Genomic DNA, 19607 nt, shown 5'->3' with positions numbered 1-19607 from the left:
GCGTTGTGTTGTTGCATTGTTGTGTTGTATTGTTTTATTGTGTTGGTATGTTGCATTGTTATGTTGTGTTGCATTGCATTGCTGTGTCGCATAGTTATATTGTTGCATTGTTGCGTTGTTGTTGCATTGTTGTGTTGTGCTGCATTGTTGTGTTGCGATGTTGTATTGTTGCGTAATTGCATAGTTGCATTGCATTGTTGCGTAGTTGTGTAGTCATGTAGTTGCATAGTTGTGTAGTTGCGTAGTTGCTATGTTGCATAATTGTATAGTTGTGTAGTTGCTGTGTTGTGTAATTGCGTAGTTGTGTAGTTGCATTGTTGCATAGTTGCTGTGTTGCATAGTTGCTGTGTTGTATAGCAGCATAGTTGCTGTGTTGTGTAGTTGCATAGTTGTGTAGTTGCATAGTTGTGTAGTTGCATAGTTGTGTAGTTGCGTAGTTATGTAGTTGCATAGTTGTGTAGTTGCATAGTTGTGTGGTTGCGTAGTTGTGTGGTTGCGTAGATGTGTGGTTGCGTAGTTGTGTAGTTGCATAGTTGTGTAGTTGCGTAGTCGTGTAGTTGCATAGTTGTGTAGCTGCATAGTTGTGTAGTTGCGTAGTTGTGTAGTTGCGTAGTTGCATAGTTGTGTAGCTGCATAGTTGTGTAGTTGCGTAGTTGCATAGTTGCTGTGTTGCGTAGTTGTGTAGTTGCTGTGTTGTGTACCTGAGATGACAGCCAGTTTCCTGGATCCGTGTTCTTCTGTTGCGATCCTCTCGGCCTCCTCCATCAGCATCATCCCAAAGCCCTAGAGGAAACCAGAGACCATATTTGGACGTTTGAGCTGACAGAGCCCATATTTGGACGTTTGCTCTGCCTGTGTGTTGTGCGTTGGGTTAGGGTCATTTGGTGTCACATGACGCAGACAGTGGGCGTGTGTGGTCACATGACACAGTGTCAGTGGGCGTGGTCACCTGATGCTGGAACTTCATTGGGTCTCGGCTGCTGACCGGGACCACGCTGCCGTACACGTGCAGCTCGCGCACCACGGATACGCCCCCTTTGAGCTCCGGACGGAAGGACTGGGCGGAGCATCGGCGCAGACGCAGCAGACCAATCAGAATGTCCCGTTCGGGGTCCTCGTAGGACAGGAAGGTCTCCCAGCCCCCGTTGGACACGTAGTCCCTCCGGACCAGCTCCACCTACAGGGACGGGGGGTCAATGAGAGACCGTATGGACCAGGACTAGGACGATGTCTACTCTACCGGGGTCCGGACCGGGGACATGGACAAGTCCAGACGGTCCAGGTCCAGGTGGTCTGGTCCAGGTCCAGGTGGTCTGGACTTACCTGGTAGGGTCGGACCTTGTGGTGGATCTCCTGAATGCCCACTTCTCTGGTTCTGACGTCCCGACACTGAAACACAAACACATAGAAAGAGTCAGATGGTTCTGGTGGACTGGGCCAGAACTGGACCGCTGCCATGACAACCACTTGGACACACTGAACCCTCATTTAAATACAGCCCACCGTCTCCATGACAACCACTTGGACACACCGAACCCTCATTTAAATACAGCCCACCGTCTCCATGACGACCACTAGGACACACTGAAGCCTCCTTCAAACATGGCATCTCCTCCTCTGTGTCCTGGGGTCGTTAGTGCAGATAGTGCGGGGGGGATTGGACCCTCAGCTCAGACTCACAGGACGCTCTTTAGCACAGTGGTGGTTCTGGATCAGGGTTCTGGATCCTGTGTGTCCTGTGGTGGTTCTGTTGGACCCTGTGGTTCTGTTGGACCCTGTGTGTCCTGTGGTGGTTCTGTTGGACCCTGTGTGTCCTGTGGTGGTTCTGTTGGACCCTGTGGTTCTGTTGGACCCTGTGTGTCCTGTGGTGGTTCTGTTGGACCCTGTGGTTCTGCTGGACCCTGTGTGTCCTGTGGTGGTTCTGTTGGACCCTGTGGTTCTGTTGGACCCTGTGTGTCCTGTGGTGGTTCTGTTGGACCCTGTGGTTCTGCTGGACCCTGTGTGTCCTGTGGTGGTTCTGTTGGACCCTGTGGTTCTGCTGGACCCTGTGTGTCCTGTGGTGGTTCTGTTGGACCCTGTGGTTCTGTTGGACCCTGTGTGTCCTGTGGTGGTTCTGTTGGACCCTGTGGTTCTGCTGGACCCTGTGTGTCCTGTGGTGGTTCTGTTGGACCCTGTGGTTCTGTTGGACCCTGTGGGTGTTTTCCTGGGTAGCCCCCTCCCTTTCTATTTTATGCATATGTGGACATGTGTGGGTGTGGACCTGTGGGGGTGTGAGTGTGGGTGGGGGGTGTCCCCATTCTGTGCTCCATCAGTTTTCAGTCCCTCTTCTATCACTGAACTCTATCAAAAACTCTACTGGGACAGTCAGCACCCCCACCCCCCACAAGATGGGTTTGGATCACAGTCCAGTTCAACAGGACACTAAGAGAAAGGAGCTGACGGGGGTTTGGGGGGGTCTCACCTCAGTTTGGGGGGTGTCTCACCTCAGTTTAGGGGGGAGGGGGTCTCACTTCAGTTTAGGGGGTGTCTCACCTCAGTTTAGGGGTGTGTGTGTCTCACCTCAGTTTAGGGGGGAGGGGGTCTCACTTCAGTTTGGGGGGGGGGTGTCTCACCTCAGTTTGGGGGGTGTCTCACCTCACTTTAGGGGGTGTCTCACCTCACTTTAGGGGGGAGGGGGTCTCACTTCAGTTTAGGGGGTGTCTCACCTCAGTCTGGGGGGTGTCTGACCTCAGTTTGGGGGGTGTCTCACCTCAGTTTAGGGGTGTGTGTGTCTCACCTCAGTTTGGGGGGTGTCTCACCTCAGTTTAGGGGGGAGGGGGTCTCACTTCAGTTTAGGGGGTGTCTCACCTCAGTCTGGGGGGTGTCTCACCTCACTTTAGGGGGTGTCTCACCTCAGTTTAGGGGGGAGGGTGTCTCACCTCACTTTAGGGGGTGTCTCACCTCAGTGCCCATGTCCTTCATTCGGGCCAAGGCCAACTCCCTCAGGTTCCCATGTTCAACTCCAGAACTGACCAGAGGCATAGGGATGTCCCTGAGAGAGAGAGAGAGAGAGGGGGAGAGAAAGAGAAAGAGGGAGAGAGAGGGAGGGAGAGAGAGAGAGAGGGAGGGAGAGAAAGAGAAAGAGAGAGACAGAGAGAGACAGAGGCGAGAAGAGAGATCAGTCTGTGGTCATGGTCATCCCTCTCTTCTCCACATGGTTCTGACCGTTTATTCTACAGTTCCATAAATGTTCTAGTTCAGTTTCTGTGCATCAGTTCCATCCACCTGTCTCCCCCTTCTCCCCCTCTACCCCAGTCTCTCTCTCTTTTCTCCTCCTCTACTCTGTCTTTAACCCCAGCTGGTCCTGTCACTCGTCCGTCCTCCAGGTTTCTGCACTTACAGGTACTCTGTCCTTCCTCTCTCTCCTCTCACTAGTGTTCGTTGGTTTCTGTAAACTGTCTTCAGTCTGGTTTAGACCAACTCTAGATGTACAGTGTCATGAGAGAACTTTTGTTATAATTTGGCGCTATAGAAATAAAATTTGATTTGATTATTATGGATCTTGTAAACAGTCTGATCCAATCTGTTTGATCTGATAACAGCACTAATCTGATTATATTCAATCAGATTAGTGCTGGTCCCAGTGGTCCCCCTGGTCCCCAGTTCTGGAACCTCAGCAGAGGTGATACCAAAAAACTAGTACCAGGTACCAGATTCCAAAAAACTAGTACCAGGTACCGGATTCCAAAAAACTAGTACCAGGTACCAGATTCAAAAAAACTAGTACCAGGTACCAGATACCAAAAAACTAGTACCAGGTACCGGATTCATAAAAACTAGTACCAGGTACCAGATTCAAAAAAACTAGTACCAGGTACCAGATACCAAAAAACTAGTACCAGGTACCGGATTCCAAAAAACTAGTACCAGGTACCAGATTCAAAAAAACTACTACCAGGTACCAGATACCAAAAAACTAGTACCAGGTACAGGAGTCATAAAAACTAGTACCAGGTACCAGATACCAAAAACTAGTACCAGGTATCAGATTCATAAAAACTAGTACCAGGTACCAGATACCAAAAAAACTAGTACCATGTACCAGATACCAAAAAACTAGTACCAGGTACCAGATTCATAAAAACTAGTACCAGGTACCAGATACCAAAAAACTAGTACCAGGTACTGGATTCTAAGAAACTAGTACCAGGTACCAGATTCCAAAAAACTAGTACCAGGTATCAGATTAATAAAAACTAATACCAGGTACCAGATACCAAAAACTAGTACCAGGTATCAGATTCATAAAAACTAGTACCAGGTACCAGATTCCAAAAAACTAGTACCAGGTATCAGATTAATAAAAACTAATACCAGGTACCAGATACCAAAAACTAGTACCAGGTATCAGATTAATAAAAACTAATACCAGGTACCAGATACCAAAAACTAGTACCAGGTATCAGATTCATAAAAACTAGTACCAGGTACCAGATACCAAAAAACTAGTACCAGTTACCAGAGTCCAGGTCCTTTTTCATAATGGAAACACAAAAAGGCCAAGCTGAGTCGAGTCAGTACCATGTAGTGGAAACGCAGCATTAGTCTTCCTGTCTCACCTCTGGACTCTGTAGACCCGGGTCCATGGGGGCACCAGGGCCAGGATCCGTGCCACCAGGTCCACCAGGGTGCTGGGGCTGTAGCTCTTGTATCGTCCGGTCTTCCAGAGCTCGTACAGACCGGTGCCTCGGATCACCAGGGTCGGGTACAGCTTCAGACCGTCTGGACGGAACGCCGGGTTCTCAAAGAACTCCTGGAACAAACAAACAAACAAACAAACAAACAAACAAACAAACAGAGTGAAGATGAAAAACACAAAACTGATGATCCAGGAGCCTGTGTGTGAACGTCGGGTTCTCAAAGAACTCCTGGAACAAACAAACAAACAAACAAACAAACAAACAAACAAACAAAGAGTGAAGATGAAAAACACAAAACTGATGATCCAGGAGCCTGTGTGTGAACGCCGGGTTCTCAAAGAACTCCTGGAACAAACAAACAAACAAACAAACAAACAAACAAACAGAGTGAAGATGAAAAACACAAAACTGATGATCCAGGAGCCTGTGTGTGAACGCCGGGTTCTCAAAGAACTCCTGGAACAAACAAACAAACAAACAAACAAACAGACAAACAAACAAACAAACAGAGTGAAGATGAAAAACACAAAACTGATGATCCAGAAGCCTATGTGTGAACGCCGGGTTCTCAAAGAACTCCTGGAACAAACAAACAAACAAACAAACAAACAGAGTGAAGATGAAAAACACAAAACTGATGATCCAGGAGCCTGTGTGTGAACGCCGGGTTCTCAAAGAACTCCTGGAACAAACAAACAAACAAACAAACAAACAAACAAACAAACAGAGTGAAGATGAAAAACACAAAACTGATGATCCAGGAGCCTGTGTGTGAACGCCGGGTTCTCAAAGAACTCCTGGAACAAACAAACAAACAAACAAACAAACAAACAAACAAACTAACTAACTAACTAACAGAGTGAAGATGAAAAACACAAAACTGATGATCCAGGAGCCTGTGTGTGAACACCGGGTTCTCAAAGAACTCCTGGAACAAACAAACAAACAAACAAACAAACAAACAGACAAACAAACAAACAAACAAACAGAGTGAAGATGAAAAACACAAAACTGATGATCCAGAAGCCTATGTGTGAACGCCGGGTTCTCAAAGAACTCCTGGAACAAACAAACAAACAAACAAACAAACAGAGTGAAGATGAAAAACACAAAACTGATGATCCAGGAGCCTGTGTGTGAACACCGGGTTCTCAAAGAACTCCTGGAACAAACACAGAGCAAAGATAAAAAACAGATCTGATGACACAGCCGCATGTCTGTCACAGCTGCAAAGGTAATGGGATTCACACCGACAACCTCTGAGTGTGACCAGGAAAAGTGCAGATGTAAGGAGGAAAAATAAATACTGTGAGTCAGAGAAAATAAGGAGGGGGAAAACGACAGAAGCAGATGAATGTACGGCTCTGCACTGAAAACCACAGTGTGAATAAACGGCTACAGCTGCAGCTCAAACACAAACTACAGAAAACTAGCGGAAAGTAGGCGGAGCTTACTAATAGCCCCACCCTGCCCCTCCTCCTCACTGACACCCAGGGCTTAATGTGGACGTTTAATTAAAGATAAGGGTTGACTAGATTAAACTAAAGGACTGTTCTGTTTGGGGAGTTCAGTCCAAACAACACGACCACTGTTCAGCCCAAATGTTAACGGTCAGTCTGGTCACACACCGTCTGAACAACCTAGTGTTTTACAACAGTTTGGGAAAAAACTGTTACAATTTTAAAAAATGTGTACAAGAAATCCAAAAATTGAGAAATGGGTCTGTAGAAGCCAATAATGTAATAACAGTCAATAAAGTAATAAATTTGCCATTTTTAAAAAGTAACAGGCCTATAATGTAACAAAAGTCCTGAACCGATAATGTAATAACTTTTGGCCAATAATGTATAAATTATTGGATGGTTATTACGATATTTTCCTGGTAAAAAAAAAAAAAAAAAAAGCAAATGTAATAACTGAGCCAATAACGTAATAAGTTATAAGTAATTACATTATCAGTTCAGGACTTTTATTACATTATTGGCCTATTACATTTTAAAAATAGCAAATTTATTACGTTATCAGTCATTATTACATTATCGGCCGTTATTATGTTATTGGCTTCTACAGGGTCTGACAAAAATGTCAGATGGATGGAATTCCTGGTATTAGTAAATAAAGACTAGTATATACATACATACATTTATTTATTTTATTTTTTTTCCCATCAGATCCTAAACTTGCTGCTGTTCCTCAGTCAGCTGCTGCACCTGCTGGATGGACTCCAGTCCTTACAAGTAAAATCCTCTGATTCCAGAATCCAGTGACTCCATCTTTTGTCTCAGTGTGTATCAGAATGTTTCTATCATCTGTCACTGTGGTCATGGCTCAGAACCACAGGACGATATGCCCCCCCCCCCCATGTCCCTGACTAAAGCTGAAGAGGGGGGGGGTCCAATCAAACCCATCCCCATAGACTGATACAGAGACAGGAGTCTGGAAACCAGGACCAGGACTCTCCACCTGCTCTGGTCCATTACAGCCTGTGTGTGTGTGTGGGTGAACAGGAACCTGTGACTGATGGACCCCCCCCAACCCCCCCTCTGGGACACAGAGCATCTGTAAAGCACAGATAAGTGTGAGGGGGTCTGAGAGCAGGAGGACGTTCTAATGGAATTTCATTATCAGGACAACGGTGACGGACACAGAGGAGGGAAAGTTCTGCTGCAGCCGAGTCTGATCCAAGAGCTGACGGAGGGCTGAGGGGACGGATGAGGACAGAACCCAGGAATTAAATACAGAAAAAAAACAACAAGTCCAGACCGATCAGGACAGAACCCAGGAATTAAATACAGAAAAAAAAAACACTGGTAGTCAAGTCCAGACAGATCAAGACAGCACAGAGGAATTAACCCTTTCATGTATGAATTATGAGAACCGTAGTCAAGATTTTTTTTCTTGAGTGATTTTATTCCCCTTTAGGCATAAAAATTACATACCAACTGGAACTTTTTATATGAAACTATTTTTCATGGAGTTACGAAAATGTCCACTCAGCTGGACACCATGTGTTTAATTTATGAAGCAAAGAAGCATGTATTTAAAATGCAAAAACAAAGCGATAAACTGTGTGAAAAGTATGAAATAAAAACATTTTATTGCAGCTAATCTGATGTTTTCTCACATTTTATCATATTCTAATACTAGTTATTACTCACTTCATGGAGATAATATACAAAAAAACATTTTTATTTAAGAAAACTGTTAATTACAGTCTAATAACATTTAGCAATTGATTTCCACTCACACCTGTCAGTGCAGATCAGGTTTATCTAGAACAGCACAGTTACAGTACTGGTCTGAATGTCAGTGGATTATTATGGGATGGTGCATTAGTGTCCACTGTGTTGGCTGGTCTGGAACTAAAACAACCAAACCCATGAATATACAATAGAACAGCTGGAGAAGAACTGTCCACTGGACTGACCACTGGAGTGACCACTGTGCATGAAAGGGTTAAAGACAGAAAAAAAACAAGTCCAGATGGATCAGGACAGAACCAAGGAATTAAATACAGAAAAAACAAACACGTCCAGACCGACAGGCTTAAGCAGACACCATGAAATCCCCCATTTCCACAGAGGTTCAGTTCTGTAGAAGCAGACGTCTGTTTACTGATGTGTTCATCCTTTTACTGATATTTTCATCATGTTTACAGCATTTCCTTCTCATTCAGACCCTTTCAGTTACAGGACAAATGGAATCTACTGAACAAACGCAGTATGTGCTGATATTTGATCTAGAATTTAACCCAAATATTCCTCCGACATTTCAATTGATTCCACAAATATGCTTTTGAAATCTGTCACAAATCTGAATTCCCCTCAGAGGATTAAAGCCTGTTTGACGGAGCTGGGTTTGTAATCAGACAGACTTTGATTTGACTCACATGAGCTATTTTTAAAACCACTGCGAGTCTGAATATGAAGAAGAAGGAGAAGAAGAAGAAGAAGAAGAAGAAGAAGAAGAAGAAGAAGAAAAAGAAGAAGAAGAAGAAGAACAACAACAACAACAACAACAACAACAGAAGGATCCATGCCCAACAGTTCCAGTAGTTCCTGTTCTACTCTAACCTGAGTTCTGCTCCTCTACAGCAGCTAGGGCTGTTAGAAAAGATCACTTCTGCAATATATCACAATATTTCATTACACAATACTGTATGGATATCAAAAAGTACAATATTAAAAAGTATTGTATGGGTATTTTTAGGTATTTATTCAAATGCAGATATGGTGGAGGTTCATGTTTGGTTTTTGTTTTTTACAGTGTAGTTGAACCTGTCTTTGTGGTACTTACCTGATCATTACCAAATGATCTATTAAACAATATTTTTTTTTTTTGTTTGGTGTTCCTCAGGGGGGGCGTCGTGTACACATTGTATTCACACTACTTTTACTTTATGGAATATGGTCTAATAAATCGGACATGTTCTAGTGCATTTACCTTCTTTATTGTCATAGAAGTGCCTGATTCATAAAACCTCTGAACGTGTATGAACATCATAAGTGAGAAGTGACATCCTATAAATAGTGAATGTTCCACTAATGGAAGGCTGTGATTGGTCGGTCCAGCTGTCATCTCCCTTCATGGACAGATTCCATCCATCACATGAGAATGCAGCCGAACCCACAGTTGTGTTTTTACCGTTTAAAAAAAAACACATCCGTTGCCTTTGCTGAATGTGTTTCAGAGCCAGGGTTCTGCTAGCATCACTGAACGTCAGGGCCCCCGACACTGTCCCTGGGGGGCCCCGACACTGTCCCTGGGGGGCCCCGACACTGTCCCTGGGGGGCCCCGACACTGTCCCTGGGGGGCTCCGATACTGTCCCTGGGGGGCTCCGATACTGTCCCTGGGGGGCCCCGACACTGTGTGTGTACACAGTGGTGTTTTTTGTGTGTATTGTGTGTGTGTCCAGTGGTGTTTGTGTGTATTGTGTGTGTGTACAGTGGTGTTTGTGTGTATTGTGTGTGTGTGTGTGTGTACAGTGGTGTTTTTGTGTGTATTGTGTGTGTGTACAGTGGTGTTTGTGTGTGTGTACAGTGGTGTTTTTGTGTGTATTGTGTGTGTGTGTACAGTTGTGTTTGTGTGTATTGTGTGTGTGTGTGTACAGTGGTGTTTTTGTGTGTATTGTGTGTGTGTACAGTGGTGTTTGTGTGTATTGTGTGTGTGTGTACAGTGGTGTTTGTGTGTGTGTACAGTGGTGTTTTTGTGTGTATTGTGTGTGTGTGTACAGTTGTGTTTGTGTGTATTGTGTGTGTGTACAGTTGTGTTTGTGTGTATTGTGTGTGTGTGTACAGTGGTGTTTTTGTGTGTATTGTGTGTGTGTACAGTGGTGTTTGTGTGTATTGTGTGTGTGTGTACAGTGGTGTTTGTGTGTATTGTGTGTGTGTCCAGTGGTGTTTTTGTGTGTATTGTGTGTGTGTCCAGTGGTGTTTTTGTGTGTATTGTGTGTGTGTACAGTGGTGTTTGTGTGTATTGTGTGTGTGTCCAGTGGTGTTTGTGTGTATTGTGTGTGTGTCCAGTGTATTGTGTGTGTGTCCAGTGGTGTTTGTGTGTATTGTGTGTGTGTCCAGTGGTGTTTGTGTGTATTGTGTGTGTGTGTCCAGTGGTGTTTGTGTGTATTGTGTGTGTGTACAGTGGTGTTTGTGTGTATTGTGTGTGTGTACAGTGGTGTTTGTGTGTGTATTGTGTGTGTGTACAGTGGTGTTTGTGTGTATTGTGTGTGTGTCCAGTGGTGTTTGTGTGTATTGTGTGTGTGTACAGTGGTGTTTGTGTGTATTGTGTGTGTGTCCAGTGGTGTTTGTGTGTATTGTGTGTGTGTGTCCAGTGGTGTTTGTGTGTATTGTGTGTGTGTACAGTGGTGTTTGTGTGTATTGTGTGTGTGTACAGTGGTGTTTGTGTGTGTATTGTGTGTGTGTACAGTGGTGTTTGTGTGTATTGTGTGTGTGTCCAGTGGTGTTTGTGTGTATTGTGTGTGTGTCCAGTGGTGTTTGTGTGTATTGTGTGTGTGTCCAGTGGTGTTTGTGTGTATTGTGTGTGTGTCCAGCTGTAGTTGTGCAGATGGATCACAGGTTTAACAGAAAAACCAGACGTCCTAAACTTCAGTCCCCACTTTTCCTGCAGACTTCAGTGTAAAACTGAACACACAAACACAACATGTGTGACTTCTGTTCTGTGTTCCACCACATTAACACCATTATACATTCAAATGAAGGACAAAAGACTGCTAGCTCGATGCTAACATAAATGGGAAAATCCATAGACATGCTAACGATTAGCATCTTCAGATGGACTTCAGATTTCCAACGTCTTTTAATCTAAGAACAACAGTTTCCATCACAGACAGGTGTGACTGTTCATTAACACAACAGCTGAACATCAAACACTCACACACAAACGTTCTTTGTGTCCACACAAACACAATGACACACACGTGTCTGCTACTTCCTTCCATGTCTGAACTGACTACGGTAACACCCAAAGGACAAAACACACACCACTGACACTGATTACACCACCACAGGACCCCCTGTGACTGCTGAAACAACACAACAACACTGTGTGTGTGTGTAGTGTGTGATTGTCCAGCGTAATGAGAACCAGATTTGAATGTGAATAAATCTATTCCTTTGTCTTGACTCAAAGCGCTGCAGACAGGAAATGTCAACAATAGAAGCCACACCCCTTTGTGTGCCTTGGTATTGTCTGACCCCGCCCACCAACATCACTTGCCTTATGCTCATTGGCTGACAATGAGACTTCAATCAATTTATCTGATTTAAATGGACCGATCACCAGTGGAAAATTAGATCTAAACTTTAGCCTGTGTGTGTGTGTGTGTGTATGTGTGTGTGTGTGTGTGTGTGTGTGTGTGTGTGTGTGTGTGTGTGTGTGTGTGTGTGTGTGTGTGTGTGTGGTGTGAGTGCTGCTCCCATTATCACTAATTTCGTGCTAGTGAATATTTTTCTACGATCATGTCTGCGTCGAAGCGCGGGAGCAATGACAAACGAAGGGGAATATCACATCATTTATTGGCTTCATTCCACAAAATCTGCCCCTCAAAATGCAGGAAACAGTGTTTCAGAGAGTTAGACATTTACAAATTTTCTGGGGGAGGACGCCCCCAGACCCCCTACAAAACTCGCGGTGCACCACGTACGTGGTGCCCCTACGCTATGAAAACATCCTAGTGAGAACTCTGAGAGAGGAACTGTTGGTGCAGACCAGTGATGCAGACAGAACAGTGAAACTCCTGCACATGCTCAGTTCAGACCAGTGTGATGCAGACAGAACAGTGAAACTCCTGCACATGCTCAGTTCAGACCAGTGTGATGCAGACAGAACAGTGAAACTCCTGCACATGCTCAGTTCAGACCAGTGTGATGCAGACAGAACAGTGAAACTCCTGCACATGCTCAGTTCAGACCAGTGTGATGCAGACAGAACAGTGAAACTCCTGCACATGCTCAGTTCAGACCAGTGTGATGCAGACAGAACAGTGAAACTCCTGCACATGCTCAGTTCAGACCAGTGTGATGCAGACAGAACAGTGAAACTCCTGCACATGCTCAGTTCAGACCCAGCAGTGACGACGGTTCCAGCTTCACCGCATATTTGTGCCCCCTCGCCAAAAAGGAATTATGTCACGGAAGATTAGATATGATGAGGAAGAGCAAAGGGGAGTCACATCATCTAGAAGTGTCACAGTGATAAGAGAGAGAGGGGGAGGAGGGGATGGAGGACAGAGACGAGAGAGAGAGAGAGAGAGAAGTAGAGAGGGAGAGGGAGAGGGAGAGAGACAGAGAGAGAGGGGCTGAAACGGTACAGGAGGAAGAGACGAAAAAAAACAGACAAAACAAAAAGAAGGGAAGACAGAACACAGGTGTCAAACGTGGTCCAGGGGTCCAAACCGGACCACCAAAGGGTCCAAAACCACCCCCACTAAGGGTCCAAAACTGGACCATCACAGGGTCAAAACCGGCCCACCAAAGGGTCCAAAACCAGCCCACCAAAGGGTCCAAAACCACCCCCCCTAAGGGTCCAAAACTGGACCATCACAGGGTCAAAACCGGCCCACCAAAGGGTCCAAAACCAGCCCACCAAAGGGTCCAAAACCACCCCCCCTAAGGGTCCAAAACTGGACCATCACAGGGTCAAAACCGGCCCACCAAAGGGTCCAAAACCGGCCCACCAAAGGATCCAAAACCGGCCCACCAAAGGGTCCAAAACCAGCCCACCAAAGGATCCAAAACCAGCCCACCACAGGGTCCAAAACCAGCCCACCACAGGGTCCAAAACCAGCCCACCAAAGGATCCAAAACCAGCCCACCACAGGGTCCAAAACCAGCCCACCAACGGATCCAAAACCGGCCCATCAAAGGATCCAAAACCAGCCCACCAAAGGGTCCAAAACCGGCCCACCAAAGGATCCAAAACCGGCTCATCAAAGGGTCCAAAACCGGCCCACCAAAGGATCCAAAACCGGCCCACCAAAGGATCCAAAACCGGCCCATCAAACGGTCCAAAACCGGCCCACCAACGGATCCAAAACCAGCCCACCACAGGGTCCAAAACCAGCCCACCACAGGGTCCAAAACCGGCCCACCAAAGGATCCAAAACCGGCCCACCAAAGGATCCAAAACCGGCCCATCAAAGGGTCCAAAACCGGCCCCATTAACAAAAAAATGGCCTTTTTTAACAGTATCATGCTATGTGGTGACATCATGTGGTGATCGTCGTATCATATGTCCATGTTCTTGCCCACACACAGGCCTAAACCTGAGACAGGATGAAACTGCAGTGAAGAAAGGAGACACAAATACAGTGTTAGAGATTTTTCCATTTAATCCTGCACCCGCCCCCACCCCCCCCACACACCAGCTTACAGATGTTATCGTGTAAACACACACACAAACACAGAGGTAATTCAACAAATGTGCTCACAGACACAACCCTCTATCGTCCACCTGTCCATCTGTCCACCTGTCCACCTGTCCATCTGTCCATCTGTCCACCTGCAGCAGTAAATGCAGCAGTGACCTGCATGTATTTGTGTCTGCAAAAGTCCAATTTACCAACATCAGCACCAACACAAACACAAACCAGAGCACATTCCATCATGAGTGGAACAGTTAACCCATCTGTGTCCTGCCCTGTCCTGTGTCCTGACCCCCTCCCCCACCTGTCTGGATGGACGTCCTCGGCCTCACCACTGTGGATGGGCCTCCTCGCCCCTGCCTGTCTCATCCAGCGGGATGGACCCCCCATGTGTCCACCCTACTGCATCCTTGTAGACTAGAACTACATCTGCAAATGGACGTCCATCAGTCCTGGTGCATCTATAGCCTGTCCGTCCATGGGAGTGGATCTCTCCTTCACTGTGGTTCTCCCCGAGGTTTCTCCCTTTTCCCACTGGGTTTTGAGTTTTTCCTTGCCGAGAAGGAGGGTCTAAGGACGGGGGATGCCCTGGACACTACTCATTTTCTTGCTGTTCATTTGACTGTTGTTTACTCTAACTGACTCTGTAAAGCCCTTTGAGATAACCTTGTTGTGATATTGGGCTATACAAATAAAGTTGAATTGAATTGAATTGAATTAACAGCAGGTCCGGTTTATCAGCCCATCAGAGGAGGAGTCCACAGACTATCCAAACACTGACACACAAACATCTGACTGAACAACAGCACATGGACCACAAGAAAAACTGAGGAGCTCTGGCATTTAAAGCAGAAAAACAGAAGAAAGCACAGGATTATTGATCTGAAACAGTTTACAGCTGAACTGACCAACTTTAACTGTCAGTGATCATTAAACATGTTTGTGTTTGTGCAGTCCAACCAGTAGTTTAGTCAGAGAAGATGTCTGAAGAAACTAGTAAGGAAGACGAAGATGAACACAGCACCTTCACAACAGCTCAATAAAATAAAAATGTGTGTGTGTGTGTGTGTGGGGGGGGGGGTTCTAAGGGTTCTCAGATTGACTGGAAATAAAAGCATATGCACAGTTTTACTTTAAAGGAAAGAGAAAAGAGACGAACTCAGCCTGTCTGAGGAAAGAGTGGACGATACTGTATGTGACACTGGACTGACACTGGACTGACAGGACTGACACTGGACTGACAGGACTGACACTGGACTGACACTGGACTGACACTGGACTGACACTGGACTGGCAGGACTGACACTGGACTGACAGGACTGACACTGGACTGACACTGGACTGGCAGGACTGACACTGGACTGACACTGGACTGACACTGGACTGGCAGGACTGACACTGGACTGACAGGACTGACACTGGACTGACACTGGACTGGCAGGACTGACACTGGACTGACAGGACTGACACTGGACTGACACTGGACTGACACTGGACTGGCAGGACTGACACTGGACTGACACTGGACTGACACTGGACTGGCAGGACTGACACTGGACTGGCAGGACTGACACTGGACTGACAGGACTGACACTGGACTGACACTGGACTGGCAGGACTGACACTGGACTGACACTGGACTGACAGGACTGACACTGGACTGACACTGGACTGACACTGGACTGGCAGGACTGACACTGGACTGACACTGGACTGGCAGGACTGACACTGGACTGACACTGGACTGGCAGGACTGACACTGGACTGACACTGGACTGACAGGACTGACACTGGACTGACACTGGACTGGCAGGACTGACACTGGACTGACACTGGACTGGCAGGACTGACACTGGACTGACAGGACTGACACTGGACTGACACTGGACTGGCAGGACTGACACTGGACTGGCAGGACTGACACTGGACTGACACTGGACTGGCAGGACTGACACTGGACTGACAGGACTGACACTGGACTGACAGGACTGACACTGGACTGGCAGGACTGACACTGGACTGACACTGGACTGGCAGGACTGACACTGGACCGACACTGGACTGACACTGGACTGGCAGGACTGACACTGGACTGACACTGGACTGACACTGGACTGACACTGGACTGGCAGGACTGACACTGGACTGACAGGACTGACACTGGACTGACACTGGACTGGCAGGACTGACACTGGACTGACAGGACTGACACTGGACTGACACTGGACTGGCAGGACTGACACTGGACTGACAGGACTGACACTGGATTGACAGGACTGACACTGGACTGACACTGGACTGACAGGACTGACACTGGACTGGCAGGACTGACACTGGACTGACACTGGACTGACAGGACTGACACTGGACTGACACTGGACTGGCAGGATTGACACTGGACTGACGGGACTGACACTGGACTGACACTGGACTGGCAGGACTGACACTGGACTGACAGGACTGACACTGGACTGACACTGGACTGACACTGGACTGGCAGGACTGACACTGGACTGGACTGACACTGGACTGGCAGGACTGACACTGGACTGGCAGGACTGACACTGGACTGACACTGGACTGGCAGGACTGACAGGACTGACACTGGACTGACACTAGACTGACACTAGACTGACACTGGACTGGCAGGACTGACACTGGACTGGCAGGACTGACACTGGACTGGCAGGACTGACACTAGACTGACACTGGACTGACAGGACTGACACTGGACTGACACTGGACTGGCAGGACTGACACTGGACTGACAGGACTGACACTGGACTGACACTGGACTGGCAGGACTGACACTGGACTGACAGGACTGACACTGGACTGACACTGGACTGGCAGGACTGACACTGGACTGGCAGGACTGACACTGGACTGACAGGACTGACACTGGACTGGCAGGACTGACACTGGACTGACACTGGACTGGCAGGACTGACACTGGACCGACACTGGACTGACACTGGACTGGCAGGACTGACACTGGACTGACACTGGACTGACACTGGACTGACACTGGACTGGCAGGACTGACACTGGACTGACAGGACTGACACTGGACTGACACTGGACTGGCAGGACTGACACTGGACTGACACTGGACTGACAGGACTGACACTGGACTGACACTGGACTGGCAGGACTGACAGGACTGACACTGGACTGACACTGGACTGGCAGGACTGACACTGGACTGACACTGGACTGGCAGGACTGACACTGGACTGGCAGGACTGACACTGGACTGACAGGACTGACACTGGATTGACAGGACTGACACTGGACTGACACTGGACTGACAGGACTGACACTGGACTGGCAGGACTGACACTGGACTGACACTGGACTGACAGGACTGACACTGGACTGACACTGGACTGGCAGGATTGACACTGGACTGACGGGACTGACACTGGACTGACACTGGACTGGCAGGACTGACACTGGACTGACACTGGACTGACACTGGACTGACAGGACTGACACTGGACTGACACTGGACTGACACTGGACTGACAGGACTGACACTGGACTGGACTGACACTGGACTGGCAGGACTGACACTGGACTGGCAGGACTGACACTGGACTGACACTGGACTGGCAGGACTGACACTGGACTGACACTGGACTGGCAGGACTGACAGGACTGACACTGGACTGACACTAGACTGACACTAGACTGACACTGGACTGGCAGGACTGACACTGGACTGGCAGGACTGACACTGGACTGACAGGACTGACACTGGACTGACACTGGACTGACACTGGACTGACAGGACTGACACTGGACTGACACTGGACTGACAGGACTGATACTGGACTGACACTGGACTGGCAGGACTGACACTGGACTGACAGGACTGACAGTGCAAACTGGGATCAGCCCCAAGTAAATACAGAGTTAGTATTTGTGTCAGACAGACATTAGTTCACTGTGCTTGTGCTAGGAAAATGAAAGATCCAGCCACTGTGGCTACATTAGTAGAAATGAGTGTAGCCACAAACAGCCACAGCCGGTCTGGGTCCAGTCTGGGTCCGGTTTGGGGCCAGTCTTGGTCCAGTCAGGTCCAGTCTGGGTCGAGTCAGGTCCAGTCTGGGTCCGGTCTGGGTCCGGTCTGGGTCCAGTCTGGGTCCAGTCTGGGTCCGGTCTGGGTCCGGTCTGGGTCCGGTCTGGGTCCAGTCTGGGTCCAGTCTGGGTCCGGTCTGGGTCCAGTCTGGGTCCAGTCTTTTTCCTGCATTCTGGTGCATCTTGAGTTTAAAAATCTGTTCAATCGGGCTTCAGTTTTATACAAAAAAAAATCATAAAAAATTAACTGAAGTCAACATTTTCATCTAAACTATTTTTATTTCTAATCTAATGTATAACAAAACAATAAATGATAGACTTATAAATACAATTATTCTGATGTTCATGAGATTCAATATGAGATTCAATATAAAATAAATTTATCAGTGAGACATGATTTATCATAAAGTCATTTGGTTATTAAATATGAACAGATATGGACTCTGGAAATTATTTTATTTAGACTAGAAAGTCCTCCTGCCCAGACTAGAATGGACATGGACTGATTACTAATTTAAACTTAGATATCAGATAACTGACTTCTTTTCAACTCTTGGACGGTGGACAGATCCATAGAGTGGATCACCACAGGTGTTTTCAGCCTCCTGACCCCCATCCTTTGGCTCTACGGCCCTGGTGTCTGCAGCAGCTGGGGCTTCTGACAGTTTTTCACTTTTCACACACACTTTTTTCCAGACCGAGTATGAGTACTTACATTTGAGTACTTGTCGATAACGAGTACCGATCTGAGTCCTTAATAATCCCATTCCAGTTGTTAGTTCCTTTTGTAAATGTGCTTTATTGTCGTTGTCATTAGTCTGACTGGAACAAAGTGCTGCTACTGACATTTAATGTGTTGGAATGAGCGTTTGTCAGTTAATCCACCAGGGGGCACCGCTCTGAATTAACCATACTAGACAAATACCACGAAGAAGAGGAAAGTTTAATGAAGAAGAAGAAGAAAGTCAGTAATACCAAACCTGTAGACGACAGAGGGAACACTAGTGTGATACTAATGTTGCAGCGTTCTCTCTGGTAAGGTTTAAAAGTTTAGCTTCAGCAGGAAGAGAAAAGACAAATGAGTGAGAGGTTTGGTTTGCACTTCCGCTGGTGGAGGTCTGCACTGCTCCGTACCCCTCTGTGTCTGGGTACTCATCCACCATCAATATACTGACAGATGTTGTACATGATGAAATGAGCTAGCGGTAACTTCCCACAAGTGACGTGTTCGTGTGAATTCGTAAAAAATTGGAAACGTTGAGGTGAGTTGGATCGCTCTCAGCAGCGCTCTTCAATAGTGGAGACCGCATTTGTTATTTTCCTTGGTTATCGCTCGGACATTTTCGATCACAGATGTAAGCTGGTTGATTTTACTAAAAAATACCTTGGCCACTGTGGCTACACGGGTTGAAAACAACTTCGCCAACCAGGAAAATGCATCGCCAATAGAGATGTGGAGATAGGCTAGCACAAACCTGGGTTCATTCTATGGGTCATCCAACAGTCCGATCACAGCCAAACTACATAAAGGTTCATGTGTGATCATGTCAGAATATCAAAGAGGAAATCAAAGACTGGGACTCATGTTAAATCACTCAAATTATTATGTTCCAACATTGAGAGAGTAGACGGTCAGACCCAGTATCATCCTCCTGTCACACAGACTTCCTGTTGACTCCCCAGTGTTAGACCATCCTCTGGTCCAACAGCTGAGGATGCCCATCAGACCTGCATGGGTCTGTGCTGACCCGAGTCAGACCGGCATGGGTCTGTGCTGACCCGAGTCAGACCGGCAAAGGTCTGTACTGACCCGAGCCAGACCGGCAAAGGTCTGTACTGACCCGAGCCAGACCGGCAAAGGTCTGTACTGACCCGAGCCAGACCGGCATGGGTCTATACTGACCCGAGTCACCAGAGGACAGAGAGAGGACAATCAGTGGAGTCAATGATCGACTGGACCGACTAA

General features: G+C 47.0%; 1 protein-coding gene across 1 annotated transcript in view; it reads right to left on the bottom strand.

Annotated features, from left to right (window-relative positions):
* Positions 1 to 19607, bottom strand: part of LOC115415753 (elongator complex protein 3) — a 47826-nt gene that overhangs the window by 4876 nt on the left and 23343 nt on the right. Inside the window, exons 10-14 of the mRNA XM_030129391.1 lie at positions 4599 to 4792; positions 2941 to 3031; positions 1324 to 1389; positions 950 to 1177; positions 702 to 783 (exon numbers count right to left, since the gene is read on the bottom strand). Coding sequence (XP_029985251.1) covers positions 702 to 783; positions 950 to 1177; positions 1324 to 1389; positions 2941 to 3031; positions 4599 to 4792 — 661 coding nt within the window. The remainder of the gene's footprint in view (positions 1 to 701; positions 784 to 949; positions 1178 to 1323; positions 1390 to 2940; positions 3032 to 4598; positions 4793 to 19607) is intronic.

This window comes from Sphaeramia orbicularis, unplaced genomic scaffold (assembly GCF_902148855.1).
Source record: "Sphaeramia orbicularis unplaced genomic scaffold, fSphaOr1.1, whole genome shotgun sequence".
NCBI lineage: Eukaryota > Metazoa > Chordata > Actinopteri > Kurtiformes > Apogonidae > Sphaeramia > Sphaeramia orbicularis.
Note: the sequence above shows the minus strand (reverse complement) of the source record. Positions and strands in the feature narration are given on the sequence as shown.